The 23,911-nt window shown below is 41.7% G+C and overlaps 1 protein-coding gene across 2 annotated transcripts in view; it reads left to right on the top strand.

Annotated features, from left to right (window-relative positions):
* LOC141760713 (anoctamin-9-like) overlaps positions 1-18,823 on the top strand; it is a 34,316-nt gene extending 15,493 nt beyond the window's left edge. For both annotated transcript variants that reach the window (XM_074623763.1, XM_074623772.1), the window contains exons 8-24: positions 2,862-2,996; positions 3,377-3,470; positions 4,082-4,142; positions 4,319-4,401; positions 5,554-5,658; positions 7,317-7,481; positions 7,849-7,885; positions 8,094-8,205; positions 9,818-9,872; positions 9,965-10,062; positions 10,195-10,391; positions 13,529-13,681; positions 14,759-14,903; positions 15,001-15,123; positions 15,998-16,091; positions 16,190-16,302; positions 16,699-18,823. In XM_074623763.1, coding sequence (XP_074479864.1) covers positions 2,862-2,996; positions 3,377-3,470; positions 4,082-4,142; positions 4,319-4,401; positions 5,554-5,658; positions 7,317-7,481; positions 7,849-7,885; positions 8,094-8,205; positions 9,818-9,872; positions 9,965-10,062; positions 10,195-10,391; positions 13,529-13,681; positions 14,759-14,903; positions 15,001-15,123; positions 15,998-16,091; positions 16,190-16,302; positions 16,699-16,732 — 1,804 coding nt within the window. In that variant the 3' untranslated portion in view covers positions 16,733-18,823. The remainder of the gene's footprint in view (positions 1-2,861; positions 2,997-3,376; positions 3,471-4,081; positions 4,143-4,318; positions 4,402-5,553; positions 5,659-7,316; positions 7,482-7,848; positions 7,886-8,093; positions 8,206-9,817; positions 9,873-9,964; positions 10,063-10,194; positions 10,392-13,528; positions 13,682-14,758; positions 14,904-15,000; positions 15,124-15,997; positions 16,092-16,189; positions 16,303-16,698) is intronic.
* Positions 18,824-23,911: the final 5,088 nt, after the last annotated feature.

The raw sequence follows: 23,911 nt of genomic DNA, 5'->3' as shown, positions 1-23,911 counted from the left end.
AAAAACATAACTAAATATAAATAGCAATGTAAATGTCAATTTGTAATTTTGTGGAAACCAGTATTTCAGATGGGAAAACTGAATGTAAACAGGATGTAGTATGCACTGTATATGCATGATGAAATCCACGGGTACATTGCAAACAGGAACTGATAATAGTTCATTCATCCATTCCATACATCCATCCATTTTCCACTGCTTATACTGCTCATAAAACCCCCAAAGGAACCGCCCAGGATGTTCCTGATCAGATGGCCACACCTGGCTGGATACTGTTGACACGAAGGTGCAGTGGCTCTTCTCCGAGCTCCATCTGGGACACTCTCTCCTTTCTCTGCTTGAGCCCCGCAAACTACACTCTCTTCCCTCTTCTTCCCCTTCTCTCTTCCTAACCCCATAACCTGCCTGCTGCCCCCTAGTGGCAATATGCGATACCAGAACATCAACTTAAAATTACTGTAAACACTAAATAGTTCACTAGAAGATCCCGTGGCAGTATTGTCTCCCACATGTGTGGTGGTAGTGGCAGCCCCCCTGAGTCAGACGCCCTGGTTGGAGCCCCGGAGCATCTTTGTTGTGGGAGCATGAGAGTGCAGTGAGCAGTGAGGGATCTGGGTTGTTTGCTGCTAGAGCCAGTCCTGAAAGGGAGGGTGGATTATTTTCAGGTGTCCGAACCTGACTGTTGCAGCACTTTGAAAGAGCAGACCACTTAAAGCTGAAGTAGGCCAGATTGGAGCAAATATGATTTAAAAAAGGTTATTTTTATAAAAAACGGTCGCTTTATCGTGACAGTAGTACATGAAATGTGTCTCTGTGTCCTCTGGTGCTCCTAACGGCATCTGCAAGATTTCACAGACCGGAGGAAAACAAGCAGTCAGAGCTGATCTGAGGTCTGCTGTCCAGCTGCCGTCTATGAGAGCCGGCTGTCAATCACTCACAAACTCCGACCAAACGGTCAAACTAGGCAGCGCTGATCAAATATGAATCACACTTGAAAAACACTTGAATTACAATATGTTGAAAGGTTATTATGGACCTTTTTCCCAATGATGCCAAAAATATACTGCCTACTGAAGCTTTAAGAATGTGAACTACTGTCATATCCGTACTACCACTACAGGTGGTCTGTCGGATGTTGTTATTTCAGCGAGGCAGACCTATGGGCAGAAATGTCACTAGAGATTGAATTTGAATCATTTATATTTGAATTTTAATTGGTCAACTTGAATAATTGCATTAAAAAAAATTAATTTTAATAGCATCATTTGAATTCGTATTGTTTAACTTGAATAATTGCATTGAAAAACTGAATCTGAATAGCATGATTTGAAATTGAATTTCTTAGTTTGGAACTGGATTCCAATAAACTTGAAACTGAATGTAATATTATGAAACTGAAACTGTATAAAATCCAACTCTCTATACTTCCACATTCAGTTCTCACAATTCAAATTCACTTCTTGGAATTCAATTTCACTTTACTGAGACACATCCGGTCTTTGAGGAAGAGCAATCGAGTGCAGATTCACAGAACTCCGGTCCGTGTAGCTACGTTCTGATAGATGGTTTATTGGATTAAATCCTGAATCCAAAGTGGCAGAGAGGAAGGAGAATTACATCGATAAATGGACCAGAAACCAATTATTAATCATTGAGAAAAGTATTAACTGTCTTTCTAAATATTGTTTATAGATGCTTTACAAAGTATTTATTAACCGTTTAACAAGGTATTATAATCATCAGTTGCAATTTTACAATAGCCATCCAAATATTTATAGATGCTTTAAAAAACAATTAATAAGTGTTACGAATATCTATCTCTATAATGTTTATAGATGTTTTTTAAACAAATGTCATAATGATTTACAAATCATTTCGTAATCATTAACAGATAATTAATATAGTATTAGTATATTAAATATTGTGTGCAACTATAAACTGTTAAAATAACATAAATGGCAGAAATGGTCAGACGCAATACGTCAGAAAGGTGTGTCGACCATCTGACAAGCAGTCGTGACGGAGTGTACTGGCCACTTCACGTGCTGCGGACTCGTCATGTCTGGTGTTAATTTGTGGCTAGACCAGGGGTCAGCAACCTGCGGCTCCGGAGCCACATGTGGCTCTTTAGCTCCTCTCCAGTGGCTCCCTGTGGATTTATAAAAATGTAAATGAATAACTGTTTTTTGTTTACATTTTCATTTTTATTAATCATTGTTGTGGGTCTACGGTACGATGGTTGCGAGTATAAGGGCCACATTGAGGGAAAAAAATAAATCTGAGATTTCGAGAATAAAGTCATAATATTACAAGAATAAAGTCATAATAAAAAGTAGTAATTTTACGTGTTATTTTCTTTTTTTCTTTGAAAAGTTATGACTTTATTCTCGTAATATTACGACTTTTTTCTCGTAAAGTTATGACTTTATTCTCGGTATCTCAGATTTTTTTTCCCTCAATGTTGCCCTAATACTCCGTCGTACATTTGCACTTGGTCCCTCACTGCATTAGACTTATATACTATATACTTAGACTATAAACTGTGTTACCTTCATCACAATGCTCAGATGTTTTGCGGCTCCAAACAGATTTTTTTTTGTCTAAAATGGCTCTTCTGATAGTAAAGGTTGCTGACCCCTGGTCTAGACCAAACAGAGTTTATGATGGTGAAAAAGCTCATTTTTGGTCCCATCAGACCAGAGAACCTTCTGGTAAACACTGACCCAGATGTCATGTGAATCTTTTATTTAAAGAACAAAATGAAACTAATCCTGTGATACAACATAGTAATACAGTAGAACAACAGTCACTGGTGTGTTGATGTGTTACATCATGTCTGCCTGTGTGTTTCCTCCCTGCAGGGGTTACTTTGGAGAGAAAGTGGCTTTGTACTACCTGTGGCTGGGCTGGTATACCAGGCTGCTGGTCCCAGCTGCTGTTCTGGGTGTTGTAGTCTTCCTCTATGGACTCGCCTTTTTCAACACCAACCCTCTCATGTGAGTCAGATGCTGTGAAAGTGATATTATGCAGTAAATGATCTAAAATGTGGAGAACACTGGTCATTTTGCATTGACAGACCTTTATTTATAAAGCTTTTTTGAAACTGTTTAGAATTGTCAAACGTACGACTTTGGGGAATTCTAGTGGTCGTATAGTGGTTCTTGCATGAGGTCCAATGTCTCTTGACTCCTACCTCTACAACAAGTCTTTAAGTGATGTTTCTTACGTTCTTACAAACATGATTAACAGTTCTTCCTGTTAATCATGTTTGTTCTGGAAAAAAAGCAGCAGCTGAATCACTGACATGACATGATGGAGCTTTTATTTCTATTTAACCCTTTAATCTTTGTCTCTCTCTCTCTCTGTGTGTCCTCAGTAAGGAGGTGTGTCAGTCCAGCATCATCATGTGTCCTCGCTGTGATAAGAGATGTCCGGTGTGGAATCTGTCAGACACCTGCACCTACGCTAAGGTGAACTCATCTCATGTTACTTCATTCAGTTGATTTAATCTCCTCAACCAGCTGTTGTCAGTAGAGCCCTGCACGGGCCAAAAACCTCCAGCCCTAGTCCGACCCCGGCCCAACAAAGTATGCAACTTTTCGTCCCGAGCCCGACACGATCACTTTACGCTCTCTGACGTGCACTCTCTCTGATATACACTAAAACACACACACAAACACACACACACGCACACACAGTATGTACGTGAATGAAATGTGTATGTATAACATTTATTATATAATCAATATAACAATATTTCATACAGTGGCCTATATGTGCAGATGCTGTACCAAGTTACAGCTGCTAATATTGGAACAGGGTAGCATTAAGGGTTACTGAATTTACCACAAAACCAGCTGGCACAAGCAGGATGCTGCTTATATTTAGTTGTAAGTGAGTCACAAGGGCGTTACCAACTACAACAGTCCTTATATTTGAGTGATGGAGGAGGTTAGTCTGGACTTTAGACGCACACGTATTCTTGGTTTTGTGAGGAGCTGGTTAATCTGTGTTTGTGTGGTAAAGTATCTATGATCTCCCCTCTTGATGGGATATTTATGATGTGTTTGTGTCCACGCAGGTCAGCCATCTGTTTGACAATGAGGGCACTGTGGCTTTCGCGATGTTCATGGCAATCTGGGGTGAGAGTCTGATATGAACTAATGTGATGTATCGTGATTTCTAATGTGATCTACTCTGTTTAATCTAATGTGGTCTACTCTGAGGCCTAATCTAATGTGTTCTACTCTGTTTAATCTAATGTGGTCTACTCTGATGTGGAGTCCGTCTTTAACTAGTTGTCTCTGTGTGTTTTCAGCCACTCTGTTCCTGGAGCTGTGGAAGAGACACAGAGCCAGATATGTTTCTAAGTGGAAGGTCTATGACTGGTGTGAGGAGGAGGTACTGAAGACAAAACTGAGTCTAGATTCTGTGTAGTTATCTGTTGTGTTGTGTTGCAGCTCACTAATGGCATCCATTTCATTTTCCTTCAAATAACCAGGTGAAAGTCACATTGAAATGTATACAAAATATCCTGTTAATATGTAGTAAAAAAGTATACACAATATCCTGTTAAAGGGACTGTTTGTAACTTCTTACACGTATAAATCACCCGGGTCAGAGTCCCATGCGTGCTTGCATATGCGCGCTCGCGTGTGGCTACGCTGTTCAGACTCAGACTCCAACACAAACTAAACGGAAGCACCAAAACTGCAAAGTTGTATCTAGTGAAGCCCGTCTGTTAAACAGTGTTGGCCGCGGTCGGAGGACGCGGGGGAGACTGTAGCTTTGGTCTCCAGGGCCGGAGTCTCTGCTGTACTCTGCTCCTCTGCCTGCTTGCCTTCACTCAGCTCGCTCCACCTCACGTGTTTGCGCTCACACTCCACACTGCAGAAGACTTCTTAGCTCTGAGAATATCTAGTGAATGTACAGTGGATGTTTGTGCAGAAATAACTGCTGCAGCTCCTCCAGACCAACAGAGGTTTCCCGTGTCTTGTGAAGTGATGGGGCTCCGCAGCGAGAAACGTTATCGTCTCCGACCAAAACTCCGGTGTCTCCCTTGTTCCCTCCGGCCGCGGTCGGGAGGCTGAAGCAGGAAAAGCCAACACTAGGATCAGCATTGATTCATGGAGAGACCTTCGTCTGGTCAGCTAACATTACTGCCAAGCAGCTGAAATATAGAGTGATATTGTTGTTTTAGCTGACGTGTGTCACCTCACTGTTTTGAGCAATGCTCGTTCATGTCTATGTAGAGCGAGCACAAGCGCGAGCACGACGATGACTTTCGTTGACTTAACGGCCACACGTATCGCTGTTAACAAGCAATTTCTGATTCTTACAAACAGTCCCTTTTAATATGTAGTAAAAGTATACATAATATAGAAAACCAAGTATTTTTCTGAAGAAAGTCCTCTCCTCTGCGTGTCACAGCTCTTGTTAAAGCGCTTGATTCCAGGACACAAATGTCATTGTAATAGACCTCTACTGTATGAGTTGAATCTCAGCCTGTGTGTGTGTGTGTGTGTGTGTGTGTGTGTGTGTTTGTGTTGACAGGAGGAACTGATTCTGGATATAGTCAATGATCCAAACTGTAACCCCGATCCGTTCAAACACTCATACTTTCGCAGCACTCTGGTCCTCATTCTGGTAACTCTCATGGTAAGACACACACACACACACACACACACACACACACACACACACACACACACACACACACACACACACACTCACTCAACGCAGCACTTAAGCATCTGTATTCTGACACCTAAAAGTAAGTGTGTTGTTTATGGAGAGGTGGGTTTGGTATACAGCGTGGGCTGAAACACTACCTGATTCAGGGGATAAAAGGTTCCTAACAAAATGTATCTCCCTGGGAGGAGACCTGCACACATCACCTAACTGCTGACTACCTACAACAGTTTAGTTGACTATTTCAGTCAACTAAACTGTGTGTCATAGCCTACGTACGTCTCCGGCTTGTCACTTATCCTCTAAATCTAGACTTGAGTTTCCCTAGCTACAGTAGTTCAAAATCCAAAAAAAGAAAAGTCTCAGAAGAAAATGTAGAATTTAATAGTGCTTGGACAGATTAGTTTGCTTTCTGTGGTGAGAAATTAGCAAACAACAAAAAAAGTAATTGAGACATTTCCAGAACAAACACACTGGAAGCTCCTGCTGAAAAGAGCTTCCAGCCAAATCTCCTCAAGGCCATTCTTCAACGTCCCGCCTCTCGTTTGCACTTGAGTCCTCACTGCATTAGACTTAATAGGCTGTGTTATCTTCATTATAAGGCTCAAATATGTTTTGCGGCTCCAGACAGATTTTTTTATTTATTTTTTGGCCAAAAATGACCCTTTTGATAGTAAAGGTTGCTGACCTCTGTCCTAGAGATTTAACCCGATTGACTTCAAATTTGGTCAGTACAGTCTGAAGACCTTTGTGATGAAAAGTTACCAAAATCTTGAGTTTTCATGGAACAGCGTTGGCGCGGCGTGGCAGCAAAAAAGAGTCTTTTGCGAAAAAAACAGGAAGTTGTTGTATCTTCAGTGTACATTTTCCAATCTGCTCCAAATTTCTCATGCCTGATAAGACTCTTGGCCTGAAGACATCCACATGCAAATTTTCCACTCGCAGTCATAGCGCCACCAACAGTAAATGACATGTTTTGACGTATTCTACCTCACATATTAATCAGATCAACCTCAAATTAGGTCAGAATAGCCATAAGACCATGAGACTATTGAAGAAGATTGTGAAGATGAACGGCGACGCCATGGCAGCGCGGCGAATTTCAATGTGTCGCCAAGAAAAAACAAGTTGACTCCACATGGTCAGATCTTTTCCAAACTTCACAGGTTTGATGAGCATCCCAGCTTGAAGACGTGTGCTTGTTGAACAGATAACAGGCTACAGAGAGAAAACGCCGCTGCCCTGCCAGTTATAACTGTGCGCCTTTATTAGTATTAGTACAGACACAAACTCCATCAAAAGTCTCTACAGCTGTTAAAGCTGACTGACAGCTGATCCAGCTGTGATCAGCTGCCATCGTCATCGGAAACGGACGTCGCTTCATGAGACGCTTCAGAGGAAACGACTAAAAACATGTCTCTAAAAACACATTTTCTCGTTTCCTCTCTCCTCGCATGGTTTCTTTGCGTCTCCCCATGTATAAGATCAGAGCAATATAGGATGAGATAAACGGTGTGGTCGGACTGCAGTAGAGGTGGTTTGGGGGTGTTGAGGTAGGGGGAGGGGTACATACAGTGTTAGCAGGAAGAAGAAGCGACATGTTGCTGTGTTTGTTTGTGTTCTAGCTGATGCTGATCATCGGTCTCGCTCATGCCCTGGTGGTGTTTCGAGTGGTGGCCGCCCCCTTGATGTCTGAGCTCACGTGGGAGTTCATCAGTGATCACGCCAACACTGTGGCTGTGATGCTTGGAGCTGTGCTGCACTATCTCACCATTCAGATCATGACCCGGGTAGGTACCTGTATCCTGATGATCCTCATGCTGCATTCACACAATGTAGGTAGAATGGGAAGAACAGGAAAAACACCCCTTGTTCTGGGTTGGGGGTGTTAAGGTATTATTCCAAGGTGGTTAGCCGTGGTGCTAACCTTGTGGTCGCACCGGATAAGCAGCATAAGCTGCGAGCAAACGTTTTCTCTGCATCATCTTTAAACTGACAGGAACATCATCAGACCACTGAGGAAACAGGAAGACAGTTCTGCTGGAAGCTCCTGAAGAGCAGCTGACACGTGAACAAACAGCTTCCTGCCGACAATGTAATAACTATCAAATCTCTCGTGTCTTTGTTTGTGTCTACCTCTTTCAACATCACCTGTAGGTCAACCGATGGGTGGCCCTCAAGCTGTGTCACATAGGTGAGAGCAAAGTAGGATACCTTATTCAGTAAAAGATGTAAAAATGCGTCGATTTCACTGTAGATTTAAAAACAATAAAGTGCAGTAAACGTATCCAAATACATTCTAATCTTTAGTTTGAGACAAAATGTAACATTTTTCAAACAGTACTTGAATGCATTTCTGTGTGTGTGTGTGCGTGCGTGTGCGTGTGCGTGTGTGTGTTCAGAGAAAACAAACTCATTTGCTGCCACAGAGAGGAACTTCACCGTCAAGATGTTCACCTTCCAGTTCTTCACTCTCTTCTCCTCACTCTTCTATGTGGCCTTCTTCCTTGGCAGGTACTCTGTATATTGTCTCTATATCATGATGATGTGACCTTTGCACATTTCGCATGCATGCTCAAAGACATATCGAACGTGATACCAAACCAAACACAGTATTGTCTCTATAAAGTGGCGTTGGTTAGAGATCCAGTTAACTCTAAAGTCCAAGGCCTAGTCCTAGTTTAACAGCAGCCAATGACAGAACATCCACACCACTGAGATGGATGTGAGGATCCATGATGTGTTTTGAATATTCCACCTTCTCTTCCACTTTGTCTGGAGAGACTCTGGACGCTATGACTGTGACATCATCATACTGATTCCATAGAGAAAATAACTTCAACTCCCAGCTGAGTAGCTACAGCACAACATACTGCATATGACATAATATAATTAAGACTAAGTTGACGCATTACAAGTACAAGTACAATTGAAGTAATGTTAGATCTGTGTGTATGTTAAGGTCACAGTGAAGTCATTAAAGCTACCAGATATGTTCAAAGTCCTGACGGAACTTTAATAGGAATATTTTACGAAATAAACAGGTGAGGTTTCTTTTATATTATAGTACACATCTACTGCAGATTTCATGACACAGAAATATAATAGGCAGTAACCATTTCATGCCCACAGAACCATTTTAAATAAGACACATTTCTTCATTCTAACTGACTGTTTCTGCTCAGATTTCTGCGTTTTTCAAAATAGATCTCAGTGGTGAACTGATACGTTCCACATCAAGTTTTGCCAAACTGTTATTAGGGTCAAGATGTCAGTAGCCCATTTTTTAAAATAGCGACACATATTTGGCCTGGTTATAGGTCAGTGTATCTTTTGGTCATTTGATTTTCCTTTCACAAAAGGGGTATTCAAATACCAAAAAAATAGAGGTTATTTGATTTTTATTTTAAAATAAGGCATTTTTCTTTGTCAGGGTCAAAAAGGGATGAACTAAACTTAAAAAAAAATGGGTTGATTTTTTATTTTCTATTTCTAAAAACAAAAAATAAAATCACCAGAAGACAGAAACTAAAAAAACACCTGTTTTTTCAAATTCTGCGACCGGAAGTTGCCATTTACAAAGTAAGAGCACGTATGAGGACGGTGCTGCTGTGTAACTGAAGGTGATGGACATGGATCAGTACGTAGTTTTTTGAAACAATAAAAGAGTGTGTCTCAGGGAAGAAGAAATGACTGCAGAATACCTCACTACGGTTAGAAAGAGCCGTCGTTTGTGTTTTAACGTTTTGTTCGAATCTGTTTATATCTTTACAACTTTACCAAAGTTAGTTTTATTTTTGGTTTTTAGAAATAGAAAATGAAAATCAACCCGTTTTTTTAAGTTTAGTTCATCCCTTTTTGACCCTGATAAAGAAAAACCCCTTGTATTTAAATTGTACTTTTTGTATTTTAAATTGAAAATCAAATAACCACTCATTTTTGGTATTTTAATATCCTTTTGTGAAAGGAAAATCGAATGACCAAAAGATACACTGACCGGTTATAGTGTCTTTTTCCTCCAGCGCTGTTTTCTTTTAATCTCCAGTAACGGTCTCACTTTTTAACAGTTGTACTGTAACCAGCTTAAGTCCAAAGGGTTCAAATGCTGATTGTTTTGTTGTCAAAGGATAAATGGCCATCCAGGGGACTATGTGCGTATCGCTGGATGGAGACTGGAGGAGGTGAGGAGATACACATTCTAGTTTTTAGTCCTTCATACAGCATGTCTGCACCACAGTACCAACCCTAAGACGTCTTCCTGTGTGTGTTGTAGTGCCATCCTAGTGGTTGTCTGACAGACCTCTTCATCCAGATGGCTGTAATCATGCTGCTCAAACAGACTCTCAACAACATCTTTGAGTTCACTGTGCCGTGAGTGTGCTGTGTTTTCATTCAACATCTCTTGTAAGGGAGCAGGTGGTGATGAGATAGAGTCCATCGGAAAAAAACACGGTGTAAACATGTCAGACTTTGCATTCACGTGTAAAATGTTGTGCTTTCCAGCTGGTTTAAGAACTGCCTGAGCAGAAACAAGGCAAAGAAGCTGAAGAGGCAGTGCGGTCACTGTTACAGGAAGGCTTGCCGTGACGAACAGGGCCGTGTGGAACCATGTGACAACTGCAAACTTCGGGACTGGCTGTCCAATTATGACCTGACCCCCACGGACGCCTTCAGTCTGTTCAACGAATTCCTGGAGATGGGTAGGTCCACAGACTCCCCCCTGACACTCACACCTGAAAACCCAACATACTAGTTCAAAGGTGGATTGTATCCTTGCACAAAGTCCCAACAGTACATGACGGAGAAATGCCAGCACTAGGATTAGGTTTAGTTATTATCAGGGCCGGGCTAAGGGTTAGGGTTAGCAGAGGGATGGACTACACCCCAAGAAATGAGCCCGTAATGCACAAGGACAAGTAATTATAAAACTGATGGGAAATAAGGATGGGTGGGGATTCACTGTGTGTATATATAAACTGGAAAAACAAAGTTCGGAAACTTGTTTGATGGATTATTTCTCTGTTGTTACAATGCTAATTGGCATTGTATTTTACATCGTTGGAAAGCCTGTTTATTTACCTTCGCAATGATATCCAACTTGTAAGGATCATGCATTTGTGGGATGAGCAGCACAGCTGATTATGTGGGTAGCGCCCAAGAAAAATTTGCCAAAATGCTCTGCTAATGGTAAACAGTGTATTGTCATAAGGCTACCAGGAAGCCTGCAATGACTGCCCTTCACCGTCAGGCCCGTTTGCGCTGGTGTCGACAACACAGACAATGGAACCTGAACATGTGGGGGAATGTCATGTTCAGTGATGAGTCCAGGTTCTGTCTGCGAAAGTTGAATGGCAGGGTCAAAGTATGGAGACGACGTGGAGAACGCTATGCTGATTGTTGCACCGATGGAGTAACAGCTTTTGTTGGGGGCAGTGTCATGGTGTGGGGCAGCATCTCCCTCACTGGCAAAACAAGGCTTGTCATCATTGAAAGTCATCTCAATGCAGTGAGATATCGGGATGAGATTCTGCAGCCAGTGGCGATCCCATATCTCCACAATCTGGGACCTAACTTCATCCTCCAAGATGACAACGCTTGCCCCCACAGAGCCAGGGTTATCACAGACTACCTCCACAATGTGGGAGTAGAGAGAATGGAACGGCCTGCCAAGAGTCCAGACCTCAACCCAATTCAACACTTGTAGGATCAGCTTGGGCGTGCTGTACATGTTAGAGTGACCAACACAAACACGCTGGCTGACCTGAAACGAATCTTGGTTGAGGAATGGAACGCCATCCCACAGCAACGTGTGACCAGGTTGGTGACCAGCATGAGGAGGAGGTGCCAGGCTGTTGTGGCTGCGTATGGATCTTCCACCGCTACTGAGGCTCCTGACGGTGGATTAAATGAATAAAGTGTAAAATAGCCAATATGTCTTGTTTGTTCCTTGTTACTGATAGAGAGTTCAATCATCCAATCCACCGAACAACTCCAAACAAGAGTCAATACCAACAGGAGAATACACTGTTTACCATTGACGGAGCATTTTGGCAAATTTTTCTTGGGCGCTACCCACATTATCAGCTGTGCTGCTCATCCCACAAATGCATGATCCTCAGTATCGGGTGGAAGATCCATACGCAGCCACAACAGCCTGGCACCTCCTCCTCATGCTGGTCACCAACCTGGTCACACGTTGCTGTGGGATGGCGTTCCATTCCTCAACCAGGATTCGTTGCAGGTCAGCCAGCGTGGTTGTGTTGGTCACTCTAACACGTACAGCACGCCCAAGCTGATCCTACAAGTGTTGAATTGGGTTGAGGTCTGGACTCTTGGCAGGCCGTTCCATTCTCTCTACTCCCACATTGTGGAGGTAGTCTGTGATAACCCTGGCTCTGTGGGGGTGAGCGTTGTTTCTTGGAGGAGGAAGTTAGGTCCCAGATTGTGGAGATATGGGATCGCCACTGGCTGCAGAATCTCATCCCAATATCTCTCTGCATTGAGATGGCCTTCAATGAGGACAAGCCTTGTTTTGCCAGTGAGGGAGATGCCCCCCCCACACCATGACACTGCCCCCACCAAAAGCTGTTACCCCATCAGTGCAACAATCAGCATAGCGTTCTCCGCGTCGTCTCCATACTTTGACCCTGCCATCCAACTTTGGCAGACAGAACCTGGACTCATCACTGAACATGACATTCCCCCACATGTTCAGGTTCCATTGTCTGTGTTGTCGACACCAGCGCAAATGGGCCTGACGGTGAAGGGCAGTCATTGCAGGCTTCCTGGTAGCCTTATGAGAATACACTGTTTACCATTAGCAGAGCATTTTGGCAAATTTTTCTTGGGCGCTACCCACATAATCAGCTGTGCTGCTCATCCCACAAATGCATGATCCTTACAAGTTGTACATCATTGCAAAGGTAAATAAACAGGCTTTCCAACCATGTAAAATACAATGACCCTTAGCATTGTAACAACTGAGAAATAATCCACCAAACACAAGTTTCCGAACTTTGTTTTTCCAGTTTATATATATATATATATATATGTGTGTGTATATTTGTATATGTATGTGTATATATGTATACATATGTGTATGTATGTATGTATGTATGTATATGTATATGTATATATATATATATATATATATATGTATGTATATGTATATATATATGTATGTATATGTATATATATATATGTATGTATATGTATATATATATGTATGTATATGTATATGTATATATATATGTATGTATGTATATGTTTGTATATATATATATATATACATATACTGTATATGTATGTATATGTTTGTATATATATATATATATATATACATATATATATACATATACTGTATATGTATGTATATATGTATGTATGTATGTATGTATATGTATATATACGTGTGTATATATATGTATACATGTATACGTATACATATATACTTATACATAAATACACATATATATGTATGTTTATATATATATATGTATATATATGCATATATACATATATATATATATACATATACATATAATATACACTAAAGTCAGAATGTTTGATATAAGAAACAGACGTACTGTTTGCTGTTTTTTGCTAATCTTAAAGTGTGAACTACTTTTTTCAAGCATAACACTGTTATATATTATATTACTATATATAACACAGCATCATACAGTTGTATGTCAACAACAACACACATTTCTCAAAATGTTGAACTCACTCATAATGCTTTTTTGCACCAGAGGAGGACAAAATGATACACTATATCTTTAATGAATGTTCTTAAAATAATATTTCCATCCTGTCCCCCCCCCCCCCCCCCCCTCAGTGGTTCAGTTCAGTTTCACCACCATATTTGTGGCAGCATTCCCCCTCGCCCCCCTGCTGGCTCTCATCAACAACGTCTTTGAGATTCGCCTGGACGCCATCAAGATGGTCCGCCTGGAACGGCGGCTCGTTCCTCGGAAGACCAACGACATCGGTGAGCTGTGTGTCTGTTGCTATCGAAGGTTTACACGATATATATCGCAATATTTTCAAATATCCTCTAAGCACTTCATTAATGCTCGATTACAATCAACAATACAGTAAAGTAAAGTATTCACTTTAACCAAATAGTTTTCTGGCAATACATGCTTTATATACTTTGATAAATACATAAAACACACAGTTTTTAATGGCATGTAATAAGTGTAAAGTATCTTATTGTTATGTTTACCAGTAAGCTGTTATAACATTGCTGATGATAAAAATTATTATTTTCCCACTAGTGTAGAAAGACTCACCAATTGTGAGGTGTAGCCTGTGGCCAAAGCAGTCCTGTCCACTTATTCAGGCTGACAGCTTTGGTTCTGTTAGCTGGACGTTCAGATCGGTAGTTGTGGAGCAGTGGGTCACCTCTGTTAGCTGGTTGGCCAACTTTTCTCTCACTGAAATGTAGAACTCCGGTAGAGCTTTCTCCGCAAAAAATATACGACCAGGCAGTTATAATATTTTGGTTCAAGTGTCTTAAAGAGTCTTTTGAATCCGGGCTTTTCAACTATGCTAACTGGCGTTACGATGTAGTTGTTTACAGCGGCCGTGATTTCTTTCCATTTTGCACTTTTTGTTGTCATGTGGGATTGCTTTGAAAAGCGAGGAAGCCAGAGTCATTTGCTTCTGGGCTGATTCTGGTTGCTTTGTTCGGGTACTCGTCTTCTGCTTTCTCCGGGCTTTCTCTCTCCGCTGCGTCCCTCCAAATACAAAAACACGCCGGCCACATACGTCACACACACTCGCCCAGGAGTCTGTGACGTATGTGAGTGTGTCTGAGAGAGGGAGCCGTAGGGACAGAAGGAAATGCCAAAGCGAGTCTCATGCTGGCGGGGCGGCTTAAAAACATTACATGACAATTTGTAGTCGATGTTCACGATATACTCATTTTATACACCGCGTGTGGGACAAGCCGCGATACATCGACTATATTCAACGTATCGTCCACCCCTAGGTGTATATGTGTAACAGCACTGTCTTCTGTCTGCAGGTGTATGTGTGTAACAGTACTGTCTTCTGTCTGCAGGTGTGTGGACCAAAGTGTTGGAGGCCATTGGCGTGTTAGCAGTGATTGCCAACGGTTTGGTCATCGGAGTCTCATCAGACTTCATCCCACGCCTCGTCTACAAGTACCGTTACGGCCCCTGTTCTAACGGAACCACTCACACACAGTCAGTCATGTTACAGCTGGCAGAAACACCTGATAACACCTCAGCGGACAATGTTGTTGTGTCTCATCATGATGAGTGATTTGTGGTCTTGTTGCAGCTGCATGGAGGGCTACATTAATGACACTCTGTCCACGGCCGTTGTGACGCACCCGGCAATTCGACAGGACTTTCTTCCGAGTCAGATGATCACAGACAACGGCTTCAACGTCACGCAGTGCAGGTGAGAAGACCTCACCGTCGAGGCTCGAAGCGTACTGAAAGTGTCTGACACTGGCGTTTTGAAGTACACCTGTTGTTTTAAATGGTCGAACCTGTTGCGTCACCTCACGTTGCCTGTGTCTTGGCCACAAAACCTCCAACGCAGGCGGACTAGAGCCAAAAGTGTAGGGCACACCGCAAAAACAAGGGTGACAGACGCTCACCGACGGCCCCAAACTGTCCGATGGCCGACCGTTGGCTCGGTTGCCTGTTGATGAGGAAGGGTCAATCTCCAACTGATGCATTTTGGAGAGCAGTACGTCCGTCTGTATTGTGTTGGATTGCAGAGGAGAAGTCTATGAACAGCATTCAAGCATATGGTTTTATTTCCGGTGAATCCAGATGTTTTGAAACAAGGTGCATGAGGGGTAGCAACGGCATCTTCAGTGCTTGTATGCAAACTGGTATGAGTCAAGTTTATCCTGTAAAGACTGACAGAGCATGTGAGAGATGATTCTCTCCAAATGTTGTACCAAAACAAAATGCTAGAGGGTTTTTGTCGTCCCAACAACTCCAACAGAGTGAAATGCCTTCCATCTAGCAGATCGTGTGATATGAATTTTACATTATCTAGTTGAACCTTCATCCATATCATATTAATAATTGAATGTTATCTACTAAATATTGCAGCAACCTTTTCCTAAAATACTGCTGGTTCTGTGGTGTTGGCATTTCAAATCGATGCCTGCAGTGCGACACCAGAGCATCAGCTGACGCACGTTTAATGAGTCAGTTATCACTTTCAGTGACTTTATTCTACTCGGTCCAAACATAACAGAAGAATTAGTCACAGATTTGATAAACGGGACAAATTGTCTCTCTGTTTGTTCCTACAGCTACAGAGACTACAGGAATGATGATGACTACACTCTGACTTCTCAGTTCTGGTTGGTTTTGGCCGTGCGCTTTGCCTTTGTCATCTTGTTTGAGGTTTGTACTCCTGATTTTGGTTGAACAGTGTTGTCCATTTGAACTGAAGATGGCAGTTAAACAGTTTCTGTGTGTGTGTCTTTCCTGTGTCTCTGCAGCATGTCGTGGTGGTGTGTAAATTTATAGCGGCCTGGTTCGTCCCCAACAATCCCATCCGGGTGAAGAACAAGCGGCTGCAGGACAAACTGGGTCGGCTGAAGGACGAGCTACGGTAAGTCAGCAGTACCGCAGGACGGAGGTCAAGAGATGAAGCTGATGTCGGACTCTGCCAGACCGTTTTTGTGTCAAAATATTGATTTCTTCAGTAAGTAGCCGTGTAATAAGCGGGATAACGTACAGCTAGAGGGTCATTGTTGTGAAAGAATCCCCTTCAGGACGATGAGAGACCCGCTCCACATCGCGCCTATGTGCGTCGCCATAGACGCAGCAGCCTGTAGTTACTGTAAACGTTGAGTCCATGGACGGAGTTAAGGACTCAAGGACTCCCGGGGAACGTAGTTCAACGGCTCAGCTGCCATTTCAAGTGGCGAGTCCAAACAGTGGATCTCCACCTTAAACCCAGCTGACAGATTGACCTTCTAACAACATCGTTTTGTTGTCATTTCAGTGAAAGGAAACGCAGCGTATCAACAGACGTCTGAGCTCCTACAGCTGACCTCAGAACTGCCTCCATTGATGAGTCCTGACGGGTTGAAGTGTCGAAGTGACAGATGATGTCTTCTTTTTATCATTTCTATTCGCTGTTGGAATACTAGACTGGACTGGACTGTAAGGTTGTGTGAGGTTTATTTGTCAGGTTATCGTTGGACGTGCTGACACGTCATCACACAACCGCTAAACGGCTAAAAGTCGTGATGTTTTTATATCGAAATGTGAGAAATTAAATTGTCATTTAATGTTGTCAATAAGTTGTTGTTATTCCATGAAGCAGGGTCACTGAGTTATCTTGGTAAAGGAACAGTTCAACAGTTTCCTGCCCAGCGTTAGATGAGAACATCACTACTGCACCTTTTACATGATTTCAATGAACTCCACAATGAATGTGTTCAGTCTGTCCCGATACCCACACTTACATTCTCGAGCACACAGTTTTTACGACTGCACGATTTTGAAACAGGGTTCATTTTGTCAAAACACTACACACAATTCACACAATCACACACACACAAGTAACAGAACACCTCCGATCAGCCATAACATTAGGTCAGCATGGGCACCCTGACATATCATCCTTACACTTGCCCATTTGTTCCGCTTCCAACACAAAGTTCAAAGTTCAAAATGTTCCCTTGCTGTCTAATATATCCCCCCCACTGCCAGGTGCCATTGTAACCAGATAATCAATGTTGTTCACTTCACCTGCCAGTGGTCTTAATGTTATTAATGTTATGGCTGATCGGTGTAAATCCCAATTTTGTCACCGTGTGGCACACACATGGTTCATATGATCTGATTCTGTTCAAACCAGTTACACACCGCTGAAAAGTAAAGTACATGAACATATTGACCGAACACAAGGCCAGTACTGCACACTGATGACAATATTTAATTCTGTCCACATCGTAAAATCAGTCGATACATCTGTGCATTTTGCACCGAAAATCAGAACAGAAAATATTCTAAATATATAATATAGTACATAAACATAGCAAAAACCATTGTGGAGACAAAAAAAGAAAGCACCTGTTGCCTTTTTATAGCGCTTACGCCTGATTGGTGGGTTTACGATTAAATACCTAAGTGTGTAAAAGTGTGAGGCTGATAATGTGCTTATATATGAGTTGTGCTTTATGTGTCATTTTAGTGTGTTACTGTAAATGATTGTTCATGCACTGCAGGAAGTAAAGTTTGTTTCAAGTCAGAAAAATACCAACACACACGCCACCTCGGAGCTCAGTGTATCCCACAATGCACCACAGTCTACTGCTCCACATCAGTCCAGCTGTTGGTGGTAGGCTGACAAGTTAATGACATGCTGGATTCAGACTGAATGTTGTTATATATGTCCAAGCACCAGACAGTTATAACAGAACCTTCACTGACGGTCATCACTTAATATGAAAAATCTGCTCTTCTTACAGTGTTTCTGAAAGCATACCTCATATTCTCACAACTCCACACACAGAAAAAGCAAAACTTCACACATTTTCTGCAAAATGAAACTGCATTCAACACTAGGGATGCACCGATACAACTTTTTTTCAGACCGAGTACAAGTACTTACATTTGGGTACTCGCCGATACCGAGTACCGATACGAGTAGTACTTCTCTGTGCCAAAAGACCCTCGTTAACAGCCATCTGGAGGGTGTGAGCAACACACGGCAGGCTGGGGAGTCCAGCATACGAGGCAGTGCGCCGCGACCGGCTCTAGGTCAGCTTAAGCCCGGGGCACATATACAACGTCAGGAGAGCGTGGCAGCTGCGTTGTGTGGTGGCTGCGTGATGCACGTGTCTGGTGTTCACACTGGCTGCGTGTCGGCTGCGTGTGTGCTGCTGCTGTCAGCCCTTTCTTTCTACATAGAGTTTGCCTTTCAATGGCCATTTAACTTCATGATAAATGTGATTTATATTTATTTTAGACAGAGAAAGGTTAAGAAACGTGTGGTAATTAGTAAATAATAGTAATAATCCACAAGTAAAACTCCGTACTATATTCATTCATGATGCTCTCCAAGTCACTCTATATTATAGAACACTGTCCGGCACATATTTCAGAATAAAAGCCTTGTGTTAACAAATGAAGGAATTCTGTCCATAGAAAAAACGCCTGAGGGCTTTTATTTTGAAATGAAAGCAGGAAGTGTTGATTTAAAAATAAGTCTTTACTTTTTTTCATCTCCGTAACATATTCTACAGATAAAGACATGTAAACTGTAGTAAAGTCTTGCTGATATGAAGTTAATATACAGTCAATAGATCACCTTCACTGTCTGATCACCTGTCTCTCTTTCCACATCTCCCGTCCTCTTCCCTCTCTGATCACCCGTCTCTGTCTCCCCATCTCCCGTCCTCTCCCCTCTCTGACCACCCGTCTCTGTCTCCCCATCTCCCGTCCTCTCCCCTCTCTGACCACCCGTCTCTGTCTCCCCATCTCCCGTCCTCTCCCCTCTCTGTTCACCCGTCTCTGTCTCCACATCTCCCGTCCTCTCCCCTCTCTGATCGGCCGTCTCCGTCTCCCCATCTCCCGTCATCTCCCCTCTCTGATCACCCGTCGCTGTCTCCCCATGTAATAATGTCAGTCTCTTATGTAAAGTAGATGATTTAATATGTTTATTAATTGAATTTATCTTCTCAGTTCCTAAATTAGTGGTGTTTTTTTTAAGCCATTTAATTGTTATTACTGTAAAGTGTCTGGGTCTTCTCTGCATGGCATGTTCTGATTGTTGTCTGGCTGTTGGCTGTTGTACCGGCGCCCTCTTGTGGCAGAATGTGCAGCTGCATCGTTGATCACATGGAGCTGCGCCGTCAGTGGAGGTAGGCAGTATATTTTTGGCATCATTGGGCAAAAATTCCATAATAACCTTTCAGCATATTGTAATTCAAGTGTTCTGAGAGAAAACTAGACTTCTGCTCCTCCTCATGGCTCTGTTTTCAGACTTTAAAAAATCTCTGTGACGGGAGACTTTGACCAATCACAGGTCATTTCAGAGAGAGAGCGTTCTTGTTGCGCGTTCTATTGGCTGTACTACAGCTGTTCGGCGGTGCTTGGTATTTCCTCAACTGTTCTCAATATGGCTACTGCGACACAAACTTTCTCATTTTACAGCTAAAGCGTGCACTACAAGATGATTCTAAAATCATTTGAGGAGAGAAATTGGCATTAATGTAACATAATATTGATTCATATTTGATCAGCGCTGCCTAGTTCGACCGTTCGCAAGTGATTGATAGCCGGCTCTCATAGACAGCAGATGGACAGCAGACCTCAGATCAGTTCTTACTGCTTGTTTTCTCCGGTCTGTGAAATCTTGCAGAAGCCGTTAGGAGCACCAGAGGACACAGAGGAACATGATTTTTTTCAGATTACCTGTTTCATGAGCTACTGTCAAGATATAGTGACCGTTTTATATAAATAACCTTTTTTGATCACATTTACTCCATTTCTACCCACTGCTGCTGTAAGAGAAATGGCAAGAGGCACGTCAGACAGAGTGAAAAGATGACTTTACTGTATCTAAGTGGTGTGAATTGTGTGTGTCTCTGATGAAACTTATGTAAACCCAGCTATGTCTGACTGAACGGGACATTTATTGAGCCTTTCGTGGCATTTTGGTTTATTTCATTAAGATTACAGATGCTGAGCTAATCTACTTATGTTATAATGCTCGCATATATTGCTCATGCTAATGCTAATAGCTGCTCCTTTCTGGAAAAAAAACTGTTGGACATAGTTGGCATTCTGATATGTATGTTTAAGTGACATGGAAGCCTGTTTGCATTGCAAATTAAAGGAGCAGTCGGTGTAATTATTTCATGTAGATTAGGCTAATGAAGTGTGTGCTATAGTAACTACATCATGGGAAATTGATATTTCTAATAGGCCATTTAAAGGTCCCATATTTTTAAAAGTGAGATTTTCATGTCTTTTATATTATAAAGCAGGTTTAAGTGCGATATAAATACTGTTAAACCAATTCAAAATGCTCAATATACGGAGAAACACACACAGCCTATATTCAGAAATTGCACATTTGAACCAAGCGGTTTGGATTTCTGTCCATTTGTGATGTCACAAATATTTAGACCATTACACGGTTTTAAACGTAAACATTCTAAAAGTGTCCCAGTTTATATCCTTTTGCATTGTATGTGAATGACATCAGCTGACAGGAAGTAAACATGGACCCAAACTGTTGCCTAGCAACACAATTCCGTTGCCATTCCGTTGAAATGCACTAAAATGGAGCGTTTCAGACAGAGGGTAAATACAGGTATATTCAGGCAGACAGTATATGAGGAAAATAAAGATTTTTTTGAATATTAAAGCATGCTTGTAGAACATGTTTACATGTTCTAGCAGAAACACAGAATACAAGTATGAACCTGAAAATGAGCACGATATGGGACCTTTAAGTGAAGCATCTGCTTACTTGTATTCTATATTCTATATTGTGGTATAGTCTACCTTTGTATTTGTTCTTGTTGTAGACCACACGTCCTTCACCTGGACACCTCTAAGCCTCTGTGGTTGCAATACTGTGCTGTTGTGCTAAGATAAATCAGTAAAGAGGAATCAACTGTATCTGAGCGTGCTGTGTGTTCTTACCGACACCCTGAGGCAAACGTCGCTGCTGTCGAATCATCATCTATACAGTCCTAAGTGAATATTCAATACTCATGTTGAAGACTTTCAGGCTACATCCACACTAATACATTTTTCAAAACGATCTCCGTCCAGACAAGCGTTTTAGGGCCGTTTCAGAATTTATCTTCATCCATACTACCACGCCGGAAAACGCATATCACATGACCATTCAAGTACACTGGGCATGCACTTGCCAGTGTAAACAGGAAGCAGTGCAGGACACGGGAATTGATGCAAACAGCTCGAATAATAGCTTTCTTCCTGCACATGTAGTCAGTAGTAGCATTGTAAAATGCAGAATTTAACTGCACAACAGCTGCTAGCAGAGACAACAAGGTCAACGGCGCATGTAACGCTCGTTATCCATGTTGAATTAACCCCCGGTGGTCGAGGCCGATGTCGTTTGTTTTCTTTTGGAAAAAGGTTCATATGACGAGGCGTGAATAATCAGGGAAGGACACGTCATGACTGATAAGACCCAATCAAGAAGCATCATCGTTTTCAAGAGTCTGTTTCTGTCCGTCCAAACTAAAACACAACCCCGGAGTTTTGAAACTTAAACGGTGTCAGCAGCGTTTTCAAACGTCTCCGTTTTAGGGGCTTGAAAACACGTTTACATCTGTGGACGCTAGATGTAAACATAGCAAGTTATGCGTTATAAAATTAAAAGGTATTAGTGTGGATGTAGCTAAAATGGTATGGAAGACAGTATCCAGGACTGCACATCACCCTTTCCTTTGTGACCTGGAAACAGCCAGTCTGACACTCTCTAGTAAAACAATAGTAAAGCAACATGGACTTACTGTAGGAAACGCACCTTATCATGCTGTATTTTAATATCCAAACTAAAAAAAATGATTAGAGTAATGTTTTGTGTGATTGGCTGTAGTTTGTGATACATGTGAAATATCTGTCCAACCTCAGTTTCCTTCTAATTTCAGCGAGAGAATAAAGACATGCAAACGACCCAAAAGGTTTTCTGAATCTTTGGCTAATTTTCAAATTTTATGAGACAGTCACGGCAGTAGAAGTGGTGTACATCATCCGAAAACTGGGCACCTGAAGATTCATTTGAAATGCAGCTCACCACTGTGTGTCAAGTTATGCTAATCATTAATATGAAATAAAAAATAATTAATTAATTAATTAATCAATTAAAATAAATTGTGAAAGTGTATAAGAGTGTAGAACATGATGATATAAGTATATATAAGGGCTGGCTGTGGCTCAGAGATAGAGCAGGTCGTCCACCAATTGAAAGGTCGGCGGTTTGATCCCCGGCTCCTCTGGTCACATGTCGAAGTGTCCTTGAGCAAGATACGTAACCCCTATTGCTTGTATTTAGATTAGATCCTGATGGGCAGGTTGGCACCTTGTATGGCAGCCTCTGCCATCAGTGTATGAATGTGTGTGTGAACGGGTGAATGCTGACATGTAGTGTAAAACGCTTTGAGTGGTCGAGAGACTAGAAAAGTGCTGTATAAATGCAAGTCCATTTACCATATATGATGTCCATCCCCATGCTCTATTATGTCTCATAAGTTGTTGCAGCAATTTTTGGGTTGATACCATTTGTTACATAAAGTTGGTGCTAAATTTAACCATTTTTTACCATTCGAAAATTAATAAAAAATGATCAATAATCCCTTCAAAATACCACATTAAGACACAAAGACCTTGAGGAACACCATAGAAAAGCCATGCTGTGATTTGGGATCAAAAACGTTTGACATTATGGAGATTTCTGTGAGAATTGCATTTTTTTCGGCGATTGGATGGCGAGCACTTCTGTTGTGGAAGCTGCTCAGAAACCCCCTTATTGTCAATCTAGCTAGTAAAGCCACCCCCCCTTAATGCTCTAGGTCTCTAGTTTGTGGTTGTAAAGTTTCATGAGGCTGTGATTATCCTAGAGGTCATCACAGGTCATGTTATACAGGGAGGTCAAGTTTAAATAAAAAGTGGTCTCACTACAATGAAAGGTCTCCTATGGGGACTAACATCATCACACATGAATACAGTTGGGCTCATTGGATCCACAAGAGTCTCAGCTTTACAGTGATACCCAATTTATGTAATTCAAGACTGTTTAGGGACTCCAGTCTGCAGAAATATTCAAACACACCATTTTTAGAATAGGCAAATTAGTTACTTTTTTCACAAAAAAAGTTTTAATCAATTAAATTCACTTCACCTGCACAGTTTACCTTAATTATAATAATCATATTAAGGTCTAGAGTGTTTATAAAATATAAAAATGAGGGTGTCTTTTCTACAGTGGTTTGACCCTTACTTAAATACCAAAGCCGTATTCACACATTTTCAAAAATGCATCCCGTCAGTCGTAAATAGGGCATCAACATTCAATCCAGCCAGAAAGTGTTTCCTTTGTTCTGTTGCACATGTGGTCAGCAGCCTGATTCTGTTTCATGAAAAGGAGCAGGGTGATGACCACCATACTGTGAGAAGCAGTGGAATAAGGACCCAAGAAGACTGATTCTTCCTTATCATAAGAA

The sequence above is a fragment of the Sebastes fasciatus genome, chromosome 2 (assembly GCF_043250625.1).
Source record: "Sebastes fasciatus isolate fSebFas1 chromosome 2, fSebFas1.pri, whole genome shotgun sequence".
NCBI classification, from domain to species: Eukaryota; Metazoa; Chordata; class Actinopteri; order Perciformes; family Sebastidae; genus Sebastes; species Sebastes fasciatus.
This window is presented reverse-complemented; position numbering and strand designations above follow the sequence as displayed.